The sequence below is a fragment of the Erigeron canadensis genome, chromosome 3, assembly GCF_010389155.1.
Source record: "Erigeron canadensis isolate Cc75 chromosome 3, C_canadensis_v1, whole genome shotgun sequence".
NCBI lineage: Eukaryota > Viridiplantae > Streptophyta > Magnoliopsida > Asterales > Asteraceae > Erigeron > Erigeron canadensis.
The window spans coordinates 22439199-22457894 of NC_057763.1; the positions used below are offsets into that span (position 1 = coordinate 22439199).

An 18696-nucleotide genomic window follows, 5' to 3' on the forward strand; every position below is an offset into this window, starting at 1 on the left:
TAATTGAAAATATATAATTCATTAAGTAATCAAAAATGTTTGTTTTTATGACTTAATAAAAAAAAAAACTATATTGACTTAATCCGTAAAAAAATTTTTTATTCATGCAATCACTTAATTGATTCAGTTATTTAATTGTTAAAGATATAGACAACCCCTAAGGCTACAAATTAAAATTTGTAAGCATAACATACAACCTTTAAAACATGTATTTTTCCTAGACTTTCCAGTTTCGCGCTTACTTTGACAGTCATGCTTTGAACACCCACCTAATTAATAGAGTACTTCCTTTCAAAAAATAAAAACAAAAATAAATAAGGTACTGCAGCCTTTTTTTCCTTTCTTCTTTTTTAATATCTAATTATTATTTTTAATCAAAATAATTTGAGGGTTTTTATTGTAATTGAGATTGTGGTAAATGGGTGTTGATCAAATTTTACAAAAATTTGAACGGATATGTAAGTTTCTTGCATGGAATTTTACTTAAAATGGTAAAAAGATGTTACCTTTGTTTTGCATTTCTTAGATTAGCATGTTTTTTTGGAAGTTTGGATCATATACTGAACAATGCTATAATCTTTGATTGTTTATTTTGGTTGGATTTTATGTTTTGTTTTGTGGGTTTGTCTTCTGATCATGTAATAATTAAGTTTTGTTAGTTTGTATATAATATGTGAATTTAAATTATGCTGTTAATATTTTATATATAAATTTTTTTGAATGGCAAAATTATGCTGTTAATACTTAGGGTTTCATTCTTGTTATGTACAAGTAATATTGTTTGAGGTTAAGTTAAGTGCATTATAACAAGAAAGATGTTCTTTAGAGTATTGGTAAATATATAACTAGTATTAAATAAACTGGTGCATTTCCGCCCTAAAAACTCTCGGTTGACTTGGTCAAGGAGAACATTTGTGAAAATAGGTCAGGGGTTCGATCCTTAGCTAGACTCCTTGATTCATGGTGCTGAGACAGGGCGAACATTGTCTGGGGCTGATTTTGGCGGAGGGTCATTTGGGTTCAAAGGACAACGGGGCAGGGTTTCCCAAATGTGATAACTTTTTTGTGGAAATTAGCATATGGTGTTCATATTTGTGATGTTTAGCGTCTTTTCTTTTTTGTTTTTGTAATTTGCGTGTTTCTTTATTGGGTTTATATTGTAAAAAGTGTGTTTCTTATTGTTTTCTTTTATGTATATCGGGAATGTATTCATAGATTCGTGATGGGTTCTGATCATGGTCCATCAAGCATTCGAGGTTTAGGGAAGAGTCAACTGGGTGGTGTGATTTTCGGTACCAATAAGATGACTATCAATGAATGTCTTCACAAGCAACTCTTTGGTCAGTTCTACAATTTGACTTAAAATCAGCTTTCCAACGTTATCTGATTCTTACCGGTAATATACATCACAAATCGTTGCAGGTTTACCAAAGCCGCATATGGTATATGTGAAAAGAATCGAACCTGGTCTGCCTTTATTTCTGTTCAATTATACTGATAGAACACTACTTGGCATTTTCGAGGCTGCAAGCTCTGGTCAAGAGAATCTAGACCCGTATGCGTGGACTTGTGCGGGTTCACAAAAAACACCATTTCCTGCTCAGGTACACCACAAGTCTCTTGTGACATGTTATACCTTTGCATTGTGTTTGACTTGTATGGTGTAGCCAGGGTTAATATTTAGGTTTTTGTCTTTACAATGCATAACCTGGTTGAAATCTTGAAACCGCCGACCGCCGTCACTTTGACTTTAGGGGTTGTTTCGAGCTATATTTACTACTTTATAGTTGTTACTCTGCTTCTGGATATCGCATTGCTGTAGTCTAATGTCATTTGGAACAAAATTGATTATCTTGTATAATTATATTATAAAAGTACTTTGTTTAACATAGCTTGAGAGGCTTGATTTGCCGTTTCAAAAAATGTCATTTTGATCATGTTTTATACTTCTATATATAATAAACATTCAGAATTGATTAAATTATGCAAACAAGTAACCAAACACTGTTATGGCCCGTTTACTAGAATGAGTATCTTATTTAATTGTACTTCATCATATGATCACTTAGAGAACACAAATCCAAACACACTCATACATCTATAATGGTGCTTATATTTGTGAAACTTATTTTGTGAATTAGGTTCAAATCTGCGAAAAGCTGAAATGCAAAGCATTAACTGAGAATCAGTTTAAGCCCATAATTGCCGATAATTACCATACCCTAAGTCATTTCTGGTTTGAGTTGGACCATGCTCAAACAAACAGGCTGTTATCTCTATTGTCGTCTCAAGTGCTTTCTGGTCCACGTGCAACGGTTGCTCCACATAGTACAATCAAGAAGACGACCTTATTGCCTTTGGCGAAGGAACGCATGTACCAAAACCCTACGGAAGTTGTTGGCAATCATTTAAGTGGTGCCAAGAGTTTGCCTAGCAACATCAGAGATGTCAAGACTTCTAATGCACTGAACGAGAAGGATATTGTGAAAATGCAGCTAATGGAACTTGCTCTAAAGCGTAAATTAGTGTCCCCAAGCACACCTTCTGATAAACTCGTGGGTCCACATTGTGCTGACCATAAAGTTGAGTCTGCTATTGTGAACAACAAGACTGTTGAGAACAACAAAGACGATCCTGCTAATCCAACCAAAGATCATTTTGTCATAGCTCAGGTTCTATAAATATGAGTGTTTATACTATGTAATATGCACTGTTGTTGGCAAATAAATGGCTTGATGTGTTTTTTCTGTGCACTTAGTTAATTGAAAAAGTTGAAGATTTGACGGCAGCTACAGTCAAGCAGAATGACAAGATTAAGCATTTGGAACAGCTTGTTGCTTCTTTGGAGAAGAATCTGGTATTGTTTTCTATTTCTAATGAACTTTGAAGTCAAGTTTTTTTTTTCTTTATGATTTTTGTCAACCCTAATCTCCTTGACTCATATTTATATAAAGCAAAGATGCTTGAATTTGTGTAACATTATTAACTTTTTGTAGTATGTCGGCCTTATGACGTCTTGTTTTCTACAATCATTATCACGTGTTATGTTGTTGAATTTCTAGAATTTCTCTATATTTGGATAGCTCTTGATCAATAGATTGACCTAATTAAGAGGGTCAGTGATTGGTTCGTTCAATCTTAATCCGTGTAGAGCAATTTATATAGTAATATATATAACAGTTTATTTTCATTAATTCTTAACCAGTCCTTCCATTTATGAAGGCATTAAATTAACTACCATCGACGGACATTTTAGAAGTGACCTTGTTCAATATCTGTAAGTAAAAGTATAAATGGTTTGATCAGCTCTGATGAATCTACTAAAATTAGTTGATTCTTGGGTCAGACCCAAATCCAAACCATTGACTAACCTATAAACACGCTGATTTGTGCTCGATTCTTAGAAGCAATCTTTTTGCTTCATACATTAAAGTTCTTTATGTGAGTATATCATTTTCTAAGTGATTTCTGATAGTTTTCCTGACTTTTCAGGCTGAAGCAAAAAACGAAATTAAGAACTTAAAGGGCGTCTGCAATGCTCCGGAATTACAAACTTCTGTGGGCACTCAGAAAGTTGATGACATAGAGGAAAAAGATATATTTCCAGATGGTTTACCTGATGACGCGATACTTTTAGTAGGCGGATATGATGGTGCATCTTGGTTGTCGACATTGGATTGCTACTCACCATTACAGAATCTTAATAAATCTCTTAATCCCATGAATAATGAAAGGTCGCATGCAGCAGTTTCTAAATTAGATGGTGAACTTTACGTGTTTGGTGGTGGAACCCGTGGTCAGTGGTTTGACACAGGTATTTACTTGTGTGGCTCATGTTTATAGGTGGCAATTTTAACCCGTTTACTTCTAAAGTAGGTCAGGTCTGGCTATTTGTCTTTAATGAGTCAAAGTACCAAACATTTTAGCTAAAACAGAAACTATTCAAATAGGTCAAAGTGTAAAACAGGTTGAAAGTTGCCACAAGTGGTCTTTTTAATCCTTAAAAGCCTCTTAATCACTTTATTAAAAATAAGATTTACTATTTAAATAAAATATGTGTGTATTCATATCGAAAAAAAGAAAAAGTTGAACAAAAGCGTTTATTGTACCTGAATCGTTTTCACTAAACAAGAAATCGCCAGTTGTGACTTGACCCAGTTTTTGCCACTTCTATTCGTTCTCTGACACTCTTTTAGCATTGTGCATTGTCATGTGGGTATCGCTTTGTATTCATTTATTTTTTGTTTATGTGAAGTTGAATCATATAATCCAGTAGCGAATCAGTGGACAACTTGTCCTCCTCTTAATCAGAAAAAAGGAAGTCTTGCTGGTGCCACTGTGAATGATAAAATATATGCATTCGGTGGAGGGATTGATACAGACTGTTATGCAACAGTAGAGATGTTGGATTTTGATATTGGAGCCTGGATTCCAGCACGTTCAATGCTTGAAAAGGTTACATTTATGTTATTAATTAATTTTTAATTAACTTTAATTTCTAAGAAGATTCCTAGTTTATATTTTGTCTCAAGTAACTAGGACCTGTAGTCTTCACATGAGAAAGTGGGGCTGCAAAACGACAATGTTAATAACTGTTTAAAGATGTCTTGAACAGTTGAACTCCTTAGTTTATGCTCTTTTTCCCATAAATGCTATGCAATTGCCTTTACACATTGTAACATCAGTGCTTTACTAAATTGTCAAAATACCATTTAGTATCTACTAAGTAATAAATAGTTAAAACTTAAAGGCTATCTACATTCAGATTTTGTCATAAATGGTCATGTTTTAAACATCTTAAAACAGAATTTTTGTTTCAACCATTCTCAGATGGAGGAAGGAGTATGGCTGTATGATAAAGAAAATATTCAGAGAAACCTGTTTTTCTTTCTTGCAGAGGTTTTCCTTAGCTGCAGCTGAGCTTAACGGGGCAATTTATGCAGTTGGTGGCTATGACGGGAAAAACTACCTGAGGTACTTAAACTTAGTCTGCATTAAATTTATAATTAACACTGATCATAATATAAAACTGCTTTGTGATATGGACCTCCCTTATCATCACAGGACTGCAGAAAGATTTGATCCCAGAGAGCATTCTTGGAAAAAAATCGAGAGCATGAATACATTGAGGGGATGCCCATCTATGGCCGTTTTAGACGAAAAACTGTACGATTAATCTTTGAACTGATAACAAACCGGCAAATTGGAAAAGTTGGAATACCCACCAACTGAACCTATTTAGTCTGGACTGAACCTATTCAGTCAACCAGTCATAGCTCCACTTTACCGGTTATTCAATTTGACTTGTGCACGTCCCCAACGAAAACTAAGGTTATCCAATGGTAGATTAAAGTTAAATTCTTGTTGACTGGTTGATCTTCAGGTTCATTTTAGGAGGTTATGATGGTAGCGAATTGGTTTCAACTGTGGAAATCTATGATCCTAGACGTGGATCATGGATGATTGGAGAGCCAATGAACATACCTCGGGGATTTTCGGCTGCAGCTGTCACTAAAGATTGTATCTATGTTTTTGGTGGGCTCAAAAATGGTGAAGAAATTAATGATACTGTAAGTGCTTCAAGTTTATTCTTTTATTCTCGCTCTGTACTCTAAAAAGATCGTTTTAACCCCATTTTCATCGCTAGGAGCTAAGTGTCTCGGTATTGAGAGGTGCGGTATTACTCATTTACTTGTGAATAATTCTTATTGGATTATGTTATATCTCAAATGGGTAAACTAAAAAATAGCTAGGAAGGGAATGTATTAAATCATTTGGGCAGGTTGAAAATTGCTCAAAGCTCATTCATATTGCATACATGATACTACCTTTGAGATAGTTTGAATTTTGAATTTCAGAATTTTATTGTGCTTATATAGTTTTAGCAATCATATTAATTCATTTATCGTTGCAACATATATATTATTTAGATAGGTATACCCAAAGTGACTGTGGGTCAACCGAACACGACCCCTCTACTTAATTACCCATTTCTATCCAAACCAGTTTGTCTTCTTACCCTACTGACTTGGCCCACCCATTTTGCCACTTCTAATATGATCTTTAGTTCTAATGCTAAGCTTTCAATTTGATATGTTATACCTTTTACCTTCACTTTGCACAAGTGAACGGTTTTTTTTGAAGTTAGACTTACAGTTGTGAATTTCCAACACTTTTTTTTTCTCTTAATGGCAGGTTGAATTTTACAAGGAAGGTCAAGGTTGGAAAATGGTCCAAACCAATAATGCTTGTCGAAGGTGCTTTTTCTCAGCTGTTGCTCTATGAATATTGTAACTAAAGACGGTTTGTTAATGTTATGAAATGTTGTTAGTACAAGACTTAATGACCAAATCTTGGGGATCTATAATTAAGCTATGCTCCAGTATGGCTAACTACTTTTTAAAATACTACTCGGGAACTTGATGGTTTTGGGTTAAAGAGTATTTTAGTATATTTCTTTCCGTGAAATAACTGATTAACAATGACTTTATTTAATATATAGATTGTCAAAATCCAATACTTATCGTTTACATGTGCACGCGCGCGCGCGTGTTCATCTGGTTTAGATCTCCACAACATATGTAGTTGTGTACTGTCTCCTTTGTTGAAACTTCCATCTAAGATCAAACGAATATAAAAAATATCATTCACTCTTCTTTGTTTTGTCTTTGAGGCAAACCACTCTTGCGTTACTTTCATCTTTGTGAATGTGGTAATTTTTCATGTGGAAATCTCCGAGAGCCTTGGACATTGCAAGTCCTGCGCAATCTTGATCGGGAATCTATACCTTGAAGATTCTTGGTTCTTGTTCCATTGCTTGTACTCTCACACCACGCCTCTTTGGTCTTTCGTATTCACATATGTATATATAATTATACGTTGCACGCGGTTATAATATTATGTTGCACGCGGTTATTACAATCAAGGACAAAGGGACTTTGGATGCTCGGTTTCAAGTCAGCTGGGAGTTTGGATTGGAACACCCATTGCCGTCCATGAGAATTTATGGAGCTCGGCCGAGGAAAAAACAAGGGTCTGGATGATAGGTGTAACAATTATAATTGTATAAAATAAGATATAAAAACGATGATAAATGTTATAACAAATTGGTACGTGAGTTTTTTTTTGTTTGTTAAGTACTATTATTTAATTTTTGGATTGTTAAAATTTGTAACGGGCTTAGTTAATAACATATAATATTTTATATATATTAAAAAAAATATAAAAAATCGGGCCTAATAAAAAATCGGACCTTAGCCGGTCGTGCATTTCGTTCTATGCCTAAGCCCCCTCTGGGAGCACCAGTTCTTGTGCATACGGATACCTGTCTAAAAAAACCCTACAAAATTTGCGCACCTTTTTATTAGAACCGTGATTATGATTTTAAGTAGTTTTGCCACCAATTATGATTTCTAAAAACCATTTGAGTACGGTGATGGTGACAACAGATGGTGATGCTTGTGGTCGCAACGGTTGGTAGCAACATCAAATGATGTTTGTAATTAATGTAAAGAAATAGTGTAAGTTTTTGTTAAAAAAATTGATTATAGATATATATGATGTCAAAATGTAAGAGACTTAGTATGGGTATTTCACATGTTTGGTTTTTCTAACTTTATCTTATGTAATGAGAATTTATTTAGTAAAAAAATTTTAGACCGCCTGGTGTATCCTGATTCAAATTTTTGGTATCTCGACCATATCGCTCCAAAATAGTGTGGGTCTCCCTGTTTGTAATGACAAATCTGGTAGAGTAAAAGCGTGCCCCCTGTTATTAATAGTCTGGTCGGGTTATCAAAAATATGGTCAAGATACCAGACGCTTTTAAACGCGACAAATTAGATATGTGGACCCATTAAAACAAATTTGGATCATTATGGGTTAATAATGGGCATAAGAAAAACAAAGAGATAAGATTACGGCCTTACGGGTGATATCGGGCGGAAAAGAAATATTGGTCGGAAAAATAGATTCAAAAACTGGTTGCTCTCATATCCTAACTTGATTCACTGATCCTCCATGTAGCCACGCCTTCAAATCATCTCTTCCTAGTTCTCTGAAGTCTAGAATTTGCCAGCTCCACACAATATATATATATATATATATATATAACGTGTATACATATATCAGCAACTCTAAGGGGGATTGAGCGATCAGGTAAATTTTCGCAAATTTTTAATTCATTCAATCGCTAGCTCCTAGAAACCTAATTTGGTTATCCAATCACAATATTTATAAGTTGGTGCAAACAATATAAACCGCCTGGTAACTACTTTATTTCACTTTTACCTCAATTCATTTTTATTATTATTAAACCAGTGATTGAATGATATATATATATATACACACACACGTAACAGGATATATGGATATTGAGTAGTGACTGGTTTTAGGTAATTTATTGTTTTTAATCATATATGGAAAACTGTTGGTTTTGACCCGAAATTATATGAGCCGATACTTGCCATGCCCATGGAAGAGAGTGGCCCTTCGTATTGATTCATTATTCGATGAAACTGTAGTTGGATTTATATGGACAAGTAGAAAAGAAATATTAAAGTTGACATTTTAATTTAAACTTGTGAATTTTATTAACAGTGTAATTGTGTAAAATAGGTATTTGAGTAAGAAAGAAGGTATTAAAGCTTCTATTAAGGAAAGTAGGTATTAAAGCTTCTATTAGTGAAAGTAGGTATTAAAGCTTCTATTAGGGAAAGTAGGTATTAAAGCTTCTATTAGGGAAAGTAGGTATTGGAGCTTCTATTAGGAAAGTAGGTATTGGAGAGAATGTAGGTATTAGAACAATGAATAATTAATTGGTCAAAAGGTTTTTATTTTTTTTCATTACATGTGGGGGGTTTATATAGTCATATAAATTGCACTTAAACCCCCTTCATAATTACAAGCAAGTACATAGTGAATTACATGATAAACCCTTCATCTAAACAAGCTAAATAACAAGGACATTACTAATCTATATTTACAAAACACGTACTAACAAATATAAAAGCTAACAATCTCCCCCTTTAGTACTGTTTTGTAAATGATCATTGTTGAGCTCTTTTATTCTTTCTTTGTCGTCTGTTTCGCTTCTTTGTTGATGATTCGGGTTTGTCATGAAGAAATGTTTGGTCTTTAAAGGCTCTCTTTTTGTACTGGCTCTTCTTTCCCTTCCAATACTTCTTTGGGACAAAATGGTACTTTGGATCTGCTGGTCGGTCTGGTGGTTCAATTATGTTGAGAATCTTTGATGTGGAAAAGACTTTGAAGATTTCTCTTTATTTTCATTGTCTTCATGCAACTTTGACTGTTGGATTCTTAAACATTTTGTGAAGGCGGAGACTTAGGCTTCTTGCGAAATGCGGAAGCTTGGTATAAAGTGCGGAAGCTTGGCTTGGTGTAAATTTGGTGTGAAAAATGATTTGTCATTTTAGCTCCCCCTCAAATTGAGCAAATTCTTCGGAGCAATAAATCATCTTCAAAGCTTTCATTGTGCTCCCCCTTAAATGGGCAATCTATTGTGCTCCTCCTCACAAAGACAATCAATATCAACCTTTAACACATTTCTCCCCCTCATGATGAACATGTTTAATATGTTCATCATGTAATAGTGATTGATTGCCCAAAAGGTGAATGAAAAGGTACAATTATGAAGTAGCGTCTCAATTAAACATGTTCTGAACGGGTTGTACACTGAAATGTGTACAAGCCAAATCACAACCACCTACTTGAATCCAGAAGTTGGGACCCATGTGAGGGTGGGTCCAACTGGATATTTGAAGAGAGAAGTAGGAGGTTGTGCATAGTCAAGCACTTTTTGCACACGAGGGTGAATGATTCATGGTGCAAACTTAAATAACTGAGAGAGAGAGTACTTGATGGGAGTGCTTTTAGGTTTTGGGTTGGGTTTACTATGAGAAAACCAGCCATATCGATCTTTATAGCGAATGATTCCAGTGGTGGAATCCTTGTATCTCTGGCAATGGCTATTTATATGCTTGAGGGGAGATCCGGTCTTGCGAGGTGTGTAATATGGGTTCATTTGTTTGAAAGTAGAATGGGGTTTAGTTGGAATGGTTTTTGTTTTGATGAGATGAGGTTCTTTTGAGTAGTTGGGAGTTGTATGAGCTGGTTTGGAAGATGGTTGTGGGTGTTTAGTGTTTTGGTGAGATGTTTTGGTATTATAAGAATTTGTTTTGGTTTTGGAGGAAGGGTTTTTCTTGGTATTGTTTGATAATTTTGGGTGTGTGTGGTTTGATTGGGTATTTGAAGGAGTGGATTTTATTTTAGTTGGAGATGAAGTGGTTTGGTTTAGAAGATGTGATTCTGGAGCACAGGTTGAAGTATGATTCATTGGATATGACTTTGTTGCAAGTTGAGTTTCCAATGATAAGGAATGAGCTTGAAGTTGTTGGATTAACTTCAAACTTGTTTGCTCGTTATTCCTCGAAGAAATGGATTTGTTTTGCAATTCACGATTGAGCTTCGAAAATTGTTGTTGCAAAACAAGTTCTTTAACTTGGGTTTCGAGTTTAGTTTCAATGAGCTCTTTGTGAGAAATATCCAACTCATTGGTTAAATTGAGAATCTTTGACTGCAAATGATCATTGTCTTTTCGAAGACTTTCCATGTTTGACAAAATGAGATCATTAGCAGATTTGAGCTCTTTGTTCTTAGATTTGATTCGGTCAACTTCAGATTGAAGACTTTTCATTGCAGACAAATGGAGATTATTAACAGATTTGAGCTCTTTGTTCTCAGATTTGAGTTGGTCACGTGTAGATTTACGACTTTTATCATATGTGTGAAGAAGGTTTCTCATTTTCTTGGTCATCTCTAAGAGTTGTTCTCCCTGTTGAGAGTTTACAAGATCACAAATTGAACTGTCTTTTTGAAAACATGAACAGCTTTGATTTTTATGTAGTGAATATGACTCTATGTTTGGTTTAAACTCGAACTCTTCGGTTGACATTTTGAAAATGAAACTTGATGACAACTTAGTGAAAGAACAACCACACAGCAATACTCAACAGAAACTGGTTTTGAGGAATGGATTCACTGATACTGGTATTTGAATGGAAGTACAAATATTGGTTTTCGCAAACACAATCGGACAGAGTTTTTGTTAACAAAATGATTAATGTAAGAACAAATACCGGTTTTGGAGTATACCAGGTATTAACACATTCAAAACAACCTCACACAACAATGCTTTAGTAATACCGGTATTCAGTGATTAATGCACTAATACCGGTTTTCGGGGAAAAACTTGAAGATTATAACGGTTTGGAAATTGGAGAATAGAAGAACAAATACCGGTTTTGGAGTAACCTAGCTATTAAAACATTCAAAACAAAATCCCACACAGCAATCCTTTATTAATACCGGTAATCAATGATAAGAGCACTAATACCGGTTTTTGCAGATCAAATTGGACAGAGTTTTGGTCTTCAAAAAGATTTGGTTTTCGTTTAAATACTTTAAGATTATAACGAGTTGGAAATAAGTGATTAGAAGAACAAATACCGGTTTTGGGGTAAACCAGGTATTTATACTTTCAAACACAATCACACACAACAATCCTTGAGTAATACCGGTATTCGGTGAATACCCTACTAATACCGGTTTTCAAGAAAACAAACGGGCAGAGTTTCAACTTGTAAAATGAGAAATAAAAGAACAAATACCGGTTTTGGTGTAAACCAGATATTTTTTTTTATTTCTTTTTTATTTTATTTAAAAGGTCCGGATTCTGCGCCTTGGGCTCTGGTACCAATTGTAAAATAGGTATTTGAGTAAGAAAGAAGGTATTAAAGCTTCTATTAAGGAAAGTAGGTATTAAAGCTTCTGTTAGGGAAAGTAGTTATTAGAGCTTCTATTAGGGAAAGTAGGTATTAAAGCTTCTATTAGTGAAAGTAGGTATTAAAGCTTCTATTAGGAAAAGTAGGTATTAAAGCTTCTATTAGGGAAAATAGGTATTGGAGCTTCTATTAGGGAAAGTAGGTATTAGAACAATGAATAATTAATTGGTCAAAAGGTTTTTATTTTTTTTCATTACATGTGGGGGGTTTATATAGTCATATAAATTGCACTTAAACCCCCTTCATAATTACAAGCAAGTTTATAGTGAATTACATGATAAACCCTTCATCTAAACAAGCTAAATAACAAGGACATTACTAATCTATATTTACAAAACACGTACTAACAAATATAAAAGCTAACAAACAGATCAGAATATGTACATAACATCAAAGAAACTTGGATAGCCCCAAGTCTCATACAGACCAACAAACAATACAAACAACCTGACCAACCTAAAAAACATACCCACTTTAAACATACCAATGAATACACTCAGGAGACACAAACTCACAAGGAACAAACTTAAAGTATGCTAGAAAAAGACCAAGTAGTTTCATCTTTCACAGCTCACTATTCTAATTCGCACGCATACTTCAAGTTTGTTAGACCAAACAGATTCAAACCATTAACTAGCCACCAGACTGAAATTCTCCCACTTCAACTTCCATTGATCACTTATTTTGATCACATTTTTAGTCTTCCTTACTCTAATGGAAATGAGTTAATTTCTAACACTCTCCTTAATGATATTACTTATAGCCTCCTTATTCCTTTCTTTATCTTGAAAAATTCTATGATTTCTTTCCTGCCAAATATAATAAATAGCAACAGCAAGAATAAGCTTGTTCACTACAACTCCAAGGTTATTCTGACCTCTAGACACTTTGATTTCCTGTACAATATCCTGCAGATCAGTATGATCCTTCATATTCCATCTCAGGCTCCTCAACCTATTCCAAATCTCCTCAGTGAATTTGCATTTGAAAAATAAATGCTTATGACTCTCAATACCATTTCTACATAAGCTACATTGCATAGAAATTTGTTTCCATCTTGCAATTCTGTCTTGAGTCATTAATTTCTCCTGTAAAGCAAGCCACAACATAAATGCATACCTGGGAACAAGTTGCTTAAACCACACTACATCCTTCCATTCAACTGTAGGCCAATTACATCTCAAATCTTGCCATGCCTGAGCAGTAGAAAACTCCACCTGCTGCATATTTCTATTTACCCAAACAACTTTATCCTTTTTATCCAATTGCAGAACAGGAACACTAATTTCCTTTAAAATATCAAAATTATCCTCCCAACCTTCTGGCCACATCCATTTATCATCATTTATCATTGAGACAACTTTGGTACCAACATCTAATCTTGCATCATAAAGCACCCTCTTAGTAATGAAATTACCCAGTGGTCCTTGAGGACACCAATTGTCATACCACATAGAGATAAAGTTGCCATTTCCTATCTTATATCTAACATTCTGCTTCACCATATCCCTTATGTATAGCATGGTTTTCCAGCCCCAACTATCATTACTATCTTCTTCCACCTCCCAAATACTTACATTCTTTAACTTTACAATATTAACCCAATTGGCCCACAGTGAGTTTGTATTCTCCAAAATTTTCCAAAATTGTCTCACAAGCAAGACCTCATTCCATTTTTTCAAATCTTTGATACCTAAGCCACCCTGCTCCTTGGGTCTACAAACAATTTTCCAAGCTACTCTAGCTTTCCCCACACTAGAACCACCAGAATTCCATAAGAAACCTTTCAACAACTTCTCAATCTCCTTAATAACACTAGTAGGCAACATGTATACAAAAGCCCAGTAGAGTTGCATGGAAGATAGCACAGAAGCGATCAATTGGATTCTCCCAACATAAGAAAGCATCTTGTGTTTCCAACAATCAATTTTGGATTTAATTTTATCAATAAGCACCTTACAATCTGCAATCCCCAGCTTCTTAGTAAGCAAAGGAACTCCTAAATACCTAACAGGCAGTTTGCCACATTTAAAAGGCAAAACCTGCAGTAAATCACTTTTATCTTGTTCCTTAACACTGCCAAAAAATATAACACTCTTCCCTAGATTAGGAGAGAGGCCAGAAATCTTAGCAAACTCTTCCAATGTATTCTTAACCACTTTAAGAGACCCCACATTTCCTTTGCAAAAGACCAGCAAATCTTCAGCAAAGCATATATGAGAAAGCTTAAGTTCTTTGCAACCAAAATGATATCCATACTCTCTTGACTCTTGAATATTCTTACACATAATAAGGTTAAAAACCTCCATTACTAAAGTAAAAAGGTAAGGTGAAATGGGATCTCCTTGTCTAATCCCCCTCCCTCTTTTAAAATACCCATGTAATTCACCATTTAAGCATAAAGTTGACATTTTGATATGAGTTAAACGCGTAGTTATGGATTGAAACGTAATGGGTTGAGCTAGTAAGTTTGGTATGAGTCGTACTAGAAGATCTCATCGAATCTAAATGTGTTGATAGGTGATCTCGGAAAAGAAGTTGATATAGAGTTTATAGTCCAAATTGTCAACAAGCCAAGGTGAGTACTATACTAAGTGTTTATTGTCATTTGTGCTATAATATGTGATTTGATGTTGAATTGCTATATGAGCTATTGTGTTTGCATTTTATTAATATGTTGATATGTGAAATTGCCACTTGGGGCTATTGCCATGAGGGCTATGTTTTGCCAAATGGGTCATTTTTGTACGGGCTATTCCCATACGGGCTATGTTGTGCCGAAAGAAGGAAGTCATGATCATTCTTATTGTTATCATTATTAGTGAAGTTTGCTGAAAAGATTAGAGATGGGAAATATATCTGATCTTAATCAAGGAAATATATATATATATAATAAATAAGAGTGGAGTATGCGTACTTAGTCATGTATTGTCTGGCATAATCCCTTTTAAGCCACATATGGAGATTTTATAGTATTTTTAGTCCCCTAATTGCTATGGTATCAACTGTCCACTATCCCCAAAATTCTATTTCTATCTTATATAAACTATAATACAATCCAATTAAGAATTTTATGGAACTATATAAACTGCCACCCACCCTGACCCGGACCATGCATTTTGCCACCTATATTAATATTTTTTTTTTTAACAGCATCCTTGATTCCTATATCAATATTATTATCAATTGAAAATACTTCTACTCCTATGTATTATGTAATAATAATCAAATAATAATAGGATGCGAGGTTCATCATCATCATCATCATCATATTGGTCTGAGTTTTGTTCATCAGCACTGAGAGCCAAACCCATTGGAAAACCATCTGACGTTATCTCCAGCCACGGTCTCGTTCGCCGTCTTGGACCGTTTGACTTGATTCTCTTGGGCATTGGCGCTTCTATTGGTGCTGGTATCTTTGTCGTTACGGGCACCGTTGCACGCGATGCTGGTCCAGGTATGTATACATATTACAAATCTTTTTCTATTTTTATTTATTTATCATTGATAATATTTAAATTCAAGTCCAAAGTCTACCTCTGTATATCTGATTTTCAAATATTGCTATTTATGTATTTTTTTTTCCACATTATATGTGATTCATATAAGATGGTGAAACTCGCAAGGTTGGATGAAGTGGTTAACACCAATGCCTCTAGAGACAGAGGTCAAGGGTTCTATTCTCATCCTTGGAAGGCCGGAGGTCCTTTTCTAAAATAACAATATTCAAAAGTATCCCTTAGTTTTAATACAATTTAGTTAGTCTCATCACTAAAATGACATGTCATTAGAGTCGATCTTGTCTGTCTATTTAACTGCCAAATTGGTTCCATGGGTTTTAAGTATTTTAAGGGCCTTAGATGAACTATTCCATTTTTTTAAATAATGCTTTTGTGATTTTGAGTTCATTGAGAATGATAGGGATTAGAATATAATTATTTCCTCTGTTTGGAGGAAAGTGGTACACATGACTAATAGTAATATGTAAGTCAGATTGTGTCCATAAAGTGTAATTCTTTTGTTTTTGTTTAATTCCGTGTTTAAATGGATGTATTAGCGCCAACGGGCTATTGTCAGGTGACCGTTAATCAATTATCAATATGTAGTGGACTCTAGTCCAATGCTGGACAAGTTGTAAATATGTGTGGATGTGTGTGAGATATATTTGCTTTCTAAAAAAATAAATCTAGTGTTTGCAGTCCAAAGTTCAAAAGAACCTGGTCTCATTGAGCTCATGTCTTCTATGTTATTGATTTAATCCTTTTTATTTATTGTAATCGCACTTTTCTTGCAGGAGTTACAATTAGCTTCCTACTCGCGGGAGCATCATGTGTCCTGAATGCTCTATGTTACGCTGAGCTGGCATCTCGTTTTCCTGCCGTCGTTGGGGGAGCATACTTGTATACATATACAGCTTTTAATGAGCTCACTGCTTTTCTTGTGTTTACGCAAATGATGCTTGACTATCATATTGGTGCAGCTAGCATAGCCCGAAGCTTGGCCAGCTACATTATTAATATATTAGAGCTTATACCCTCTGTCAAAGATAATATTCCAAATTGGGTAGGACATGGCGGCGATGATATTTTTGGGTTTATATCTCTCAACGTATTGGCTCCTATTGTTCTAGTATTTCTGACCATAATTCTATGTCGTGGTGTTGGAGAATCCTCGCTAGTAAATACCATCATGACAATTACCAAGGTGATCCATTTACAATGTTTTTTTGAAATCGAATTAAGTGCATTTTTATAATATCTTTTTGTGCATATATATGAATATTCTTCTTTCCGAGGGGTCTCATGACAGGTAATTATTGTACTTGTGGTCATAGTTATTGGTGCTTTTGAGGTTGATGATTCAAACTGGTCACCTTTTGCTCCAAACGGTTTCAAATCCATACTAACAGGAGCCACTGTAGCTTTCTTTGCATATGTTGGATTTGATGCAGTGGCTAATTCAGCCGAAGAATCTAAAAGACCACAGGTAGCACAAAAGTGAATTCTTTTTTGTGTTTTTATCCCATTGGATAATTTCAATATGTTATAATACTTATATGTACGCAATGTTCTTAGCGGGATCTACCAATAGGCATCATTGGGAGCCTTCTTGTTTGTATTGTATTATACATTGGTGTTTGCTTAGTGATTACGGGGATGGTGCCTTACAAGTTACTTGGTGAAGATGCTCCATTAGCCGAGGCATTCAAATCCAAAGGGTTAAACTCTGTATCATTTTTGATTAGCGTTGGTGCAATTGCAGGGCTTACAACAACTCTACTGGTTGGCCTTTATGTTCAGGTGAGCATTTCTGACCTTTTCATTTGTTTTATACTTATGTTATTAATAGCTCATTAACTTGAAAGTTTCATGGTAAGCAGTCTCGCTTGTATCTTGGGCTTGGAAGGGATGGTTTGCTACCTGCCATATTTGCTAAGGTTCATCCAATACGACATACTCCTATCCACTCTCAGATCTGGGTTGGAATTGTTGCTTGTGTTTTGGCTGGGCTGTTAAATGTGACTCTGCTATCACATATTCTCTCAGTTGGATCTCTGGTATCCGTTTTTGTTTATCTATCTATTTTATACATAAAAGCTTGTTGATCAGCTTTGCAGTACATATTTAATTGACATTAATTTCAGATAATGACACCATACTAGTTTTGGATGTAGGCTGGCTATTCGGTTGTTGCAGCATGTGTGATGACTCTTCGATGGGATGATAATGTTGATACTCAAGTCTCAACCATCTCAATGTCAAAGAGGACGGAAGGCATCACTTGCATCACTGTGATTGCTTGTTGTGGTTTTGCTGCTGGAATCCTCTACCGTTATGGTGTTTCCACTTTTGCTTATGTATTTCTTATTGTACCGGTACTTATTGCAATACTTGCTGCTGCAAATCTTCAATTTAGGCTGGTAAGTGGAGTCAATTTTATTAGATATGTATTTGACAAATTGGCAAAATACATGAGTTTGATCATTTAATTGGTGTCTTCACTAAGTTTTGATTGTATTTTTTGTTCTTTGTACTCTGTAATCAAGCTTTTTCTTATTTCATGCAGGTCTATAAAGATCCACCTGGTTTTTCTTGCCCAGGTGTTCCAATAGTGCCTGCTGTTTGCATCTTCTTTAACATATTTCTTTTCGCTCAGGTATACTTTCTTTAACATATATCTTTTCGCTCGGGTATACTTTTGTTAGTCTTTCAGTTAATTTATTCATCAAAAGTATCCCACGTTAATGTGAGGTAGCAATAATCTGTAACAAACGTTTTTTTAATAGAAAGTAGATACCAATTGCTTAACAAACTGTTTATTGCATGTTATAACAAATTGCCCCTTTCGTACATCATTTGTCATATTCGGGACATTTTATACAATTCATTATTTACAGCACATTTAATAGACCATGCTTAAACTGATTTTAATTTCCATATGCAGCTTCACTACGAAGCATGGGTCAGATTTGTTGTCCTCAGTATCGTAGCTGTGTTTGTATACGCATTTTATGGGCAGTATAATGCAAATTATGCAAGCAATGATAACATTTATCTCCAGATAGCACCAGAAGCCGATGAAGCTCAATAACTGGTTTGTACATAGCAAAAATGAGCATTTGATGATACAAATTGTTGTAGTCGTATTTGATCCCCACAAGCGGGTGGTGTTGTATTAAGAGAATGTCCATGTGGACCACATCTATGTATTAGTTTTTTAAACAGTTAAATTATGTAATGTAAATTTGTAGCATTTCTTGTTGTAACATTCATCTACATTCATCTACATGGGATTATTTCAATTTTCAAATACTATTTTCCTGGTTGTCATCAAA

At 34.8% G+C, this 18696-nt stretch overlaps 2 protein-coding genes across 3 annotated transcripts; both read left to right on the top strand.

The window, feature by feature from the left end:
* Nucleotides 1-1219: 1219 nt before the first annotated feature.
* On the top strand, nt 1220-6405 carry LOC122594030 (kelch repeat and BTB domain-containing protein F47D12.7-like). The gene is made up of 10 exons (XM_043766507.1): nt 1220-1340; nt 1423-1604; nt 2142-2672; nt 2759-2857; nt 3493-3814; nt 4256-4455; nt 4898-4974; nt 5065-5166; nt 5384-5570; nt 6196-6405. The coding sequence occupies exons 1-10, from the start codon at nt 1223-1225 to the stop codon at nt 6283-6285; spliced, it is 1908 nt and encodes a 635-aa protein (XP_043622442.1). The 5' UTR covers nt 1220-1222; the 3' UTR covers nt 6286-6405.
* Nucleotides 6406-7917: 1512 nt separating this feature from the next.
* Nucleotides 7918-18696, top strand: LOC122593555 (cationic amino acid transporter 9, chloroplastic-like). 2 transcript variants are annotated; one of them, XM_043765981.1, is made up of 10 exons: nt 7918-8157; nt 14382-14439; nt 15101-15318; nt 16156-16565; nt 16671-16847; nt 16937-17161; nt 17242-17418; nt 17536-17781; nt 17928-18017; nt 18306-18696. In XM_043765981.1, exons 3-10 carry the CDS (start codon nt 15102-15104, stop codon nt 18450-18452), a joined length of 1689 nt encoding a protein of 562 aa, XP_043621916.1. In that variant the 5' UTR covers nt 7918-8157; nt 14382-14439; nt 15101; the 3' UTR covers nt 18453-18696. The 2 variants fall into 2 exon arrangements, with proteins under 2 accessions (XP_043621916.1, XP_043621917.1); XM_043765982.1 differs by lacking the exon at nt 14382-14439.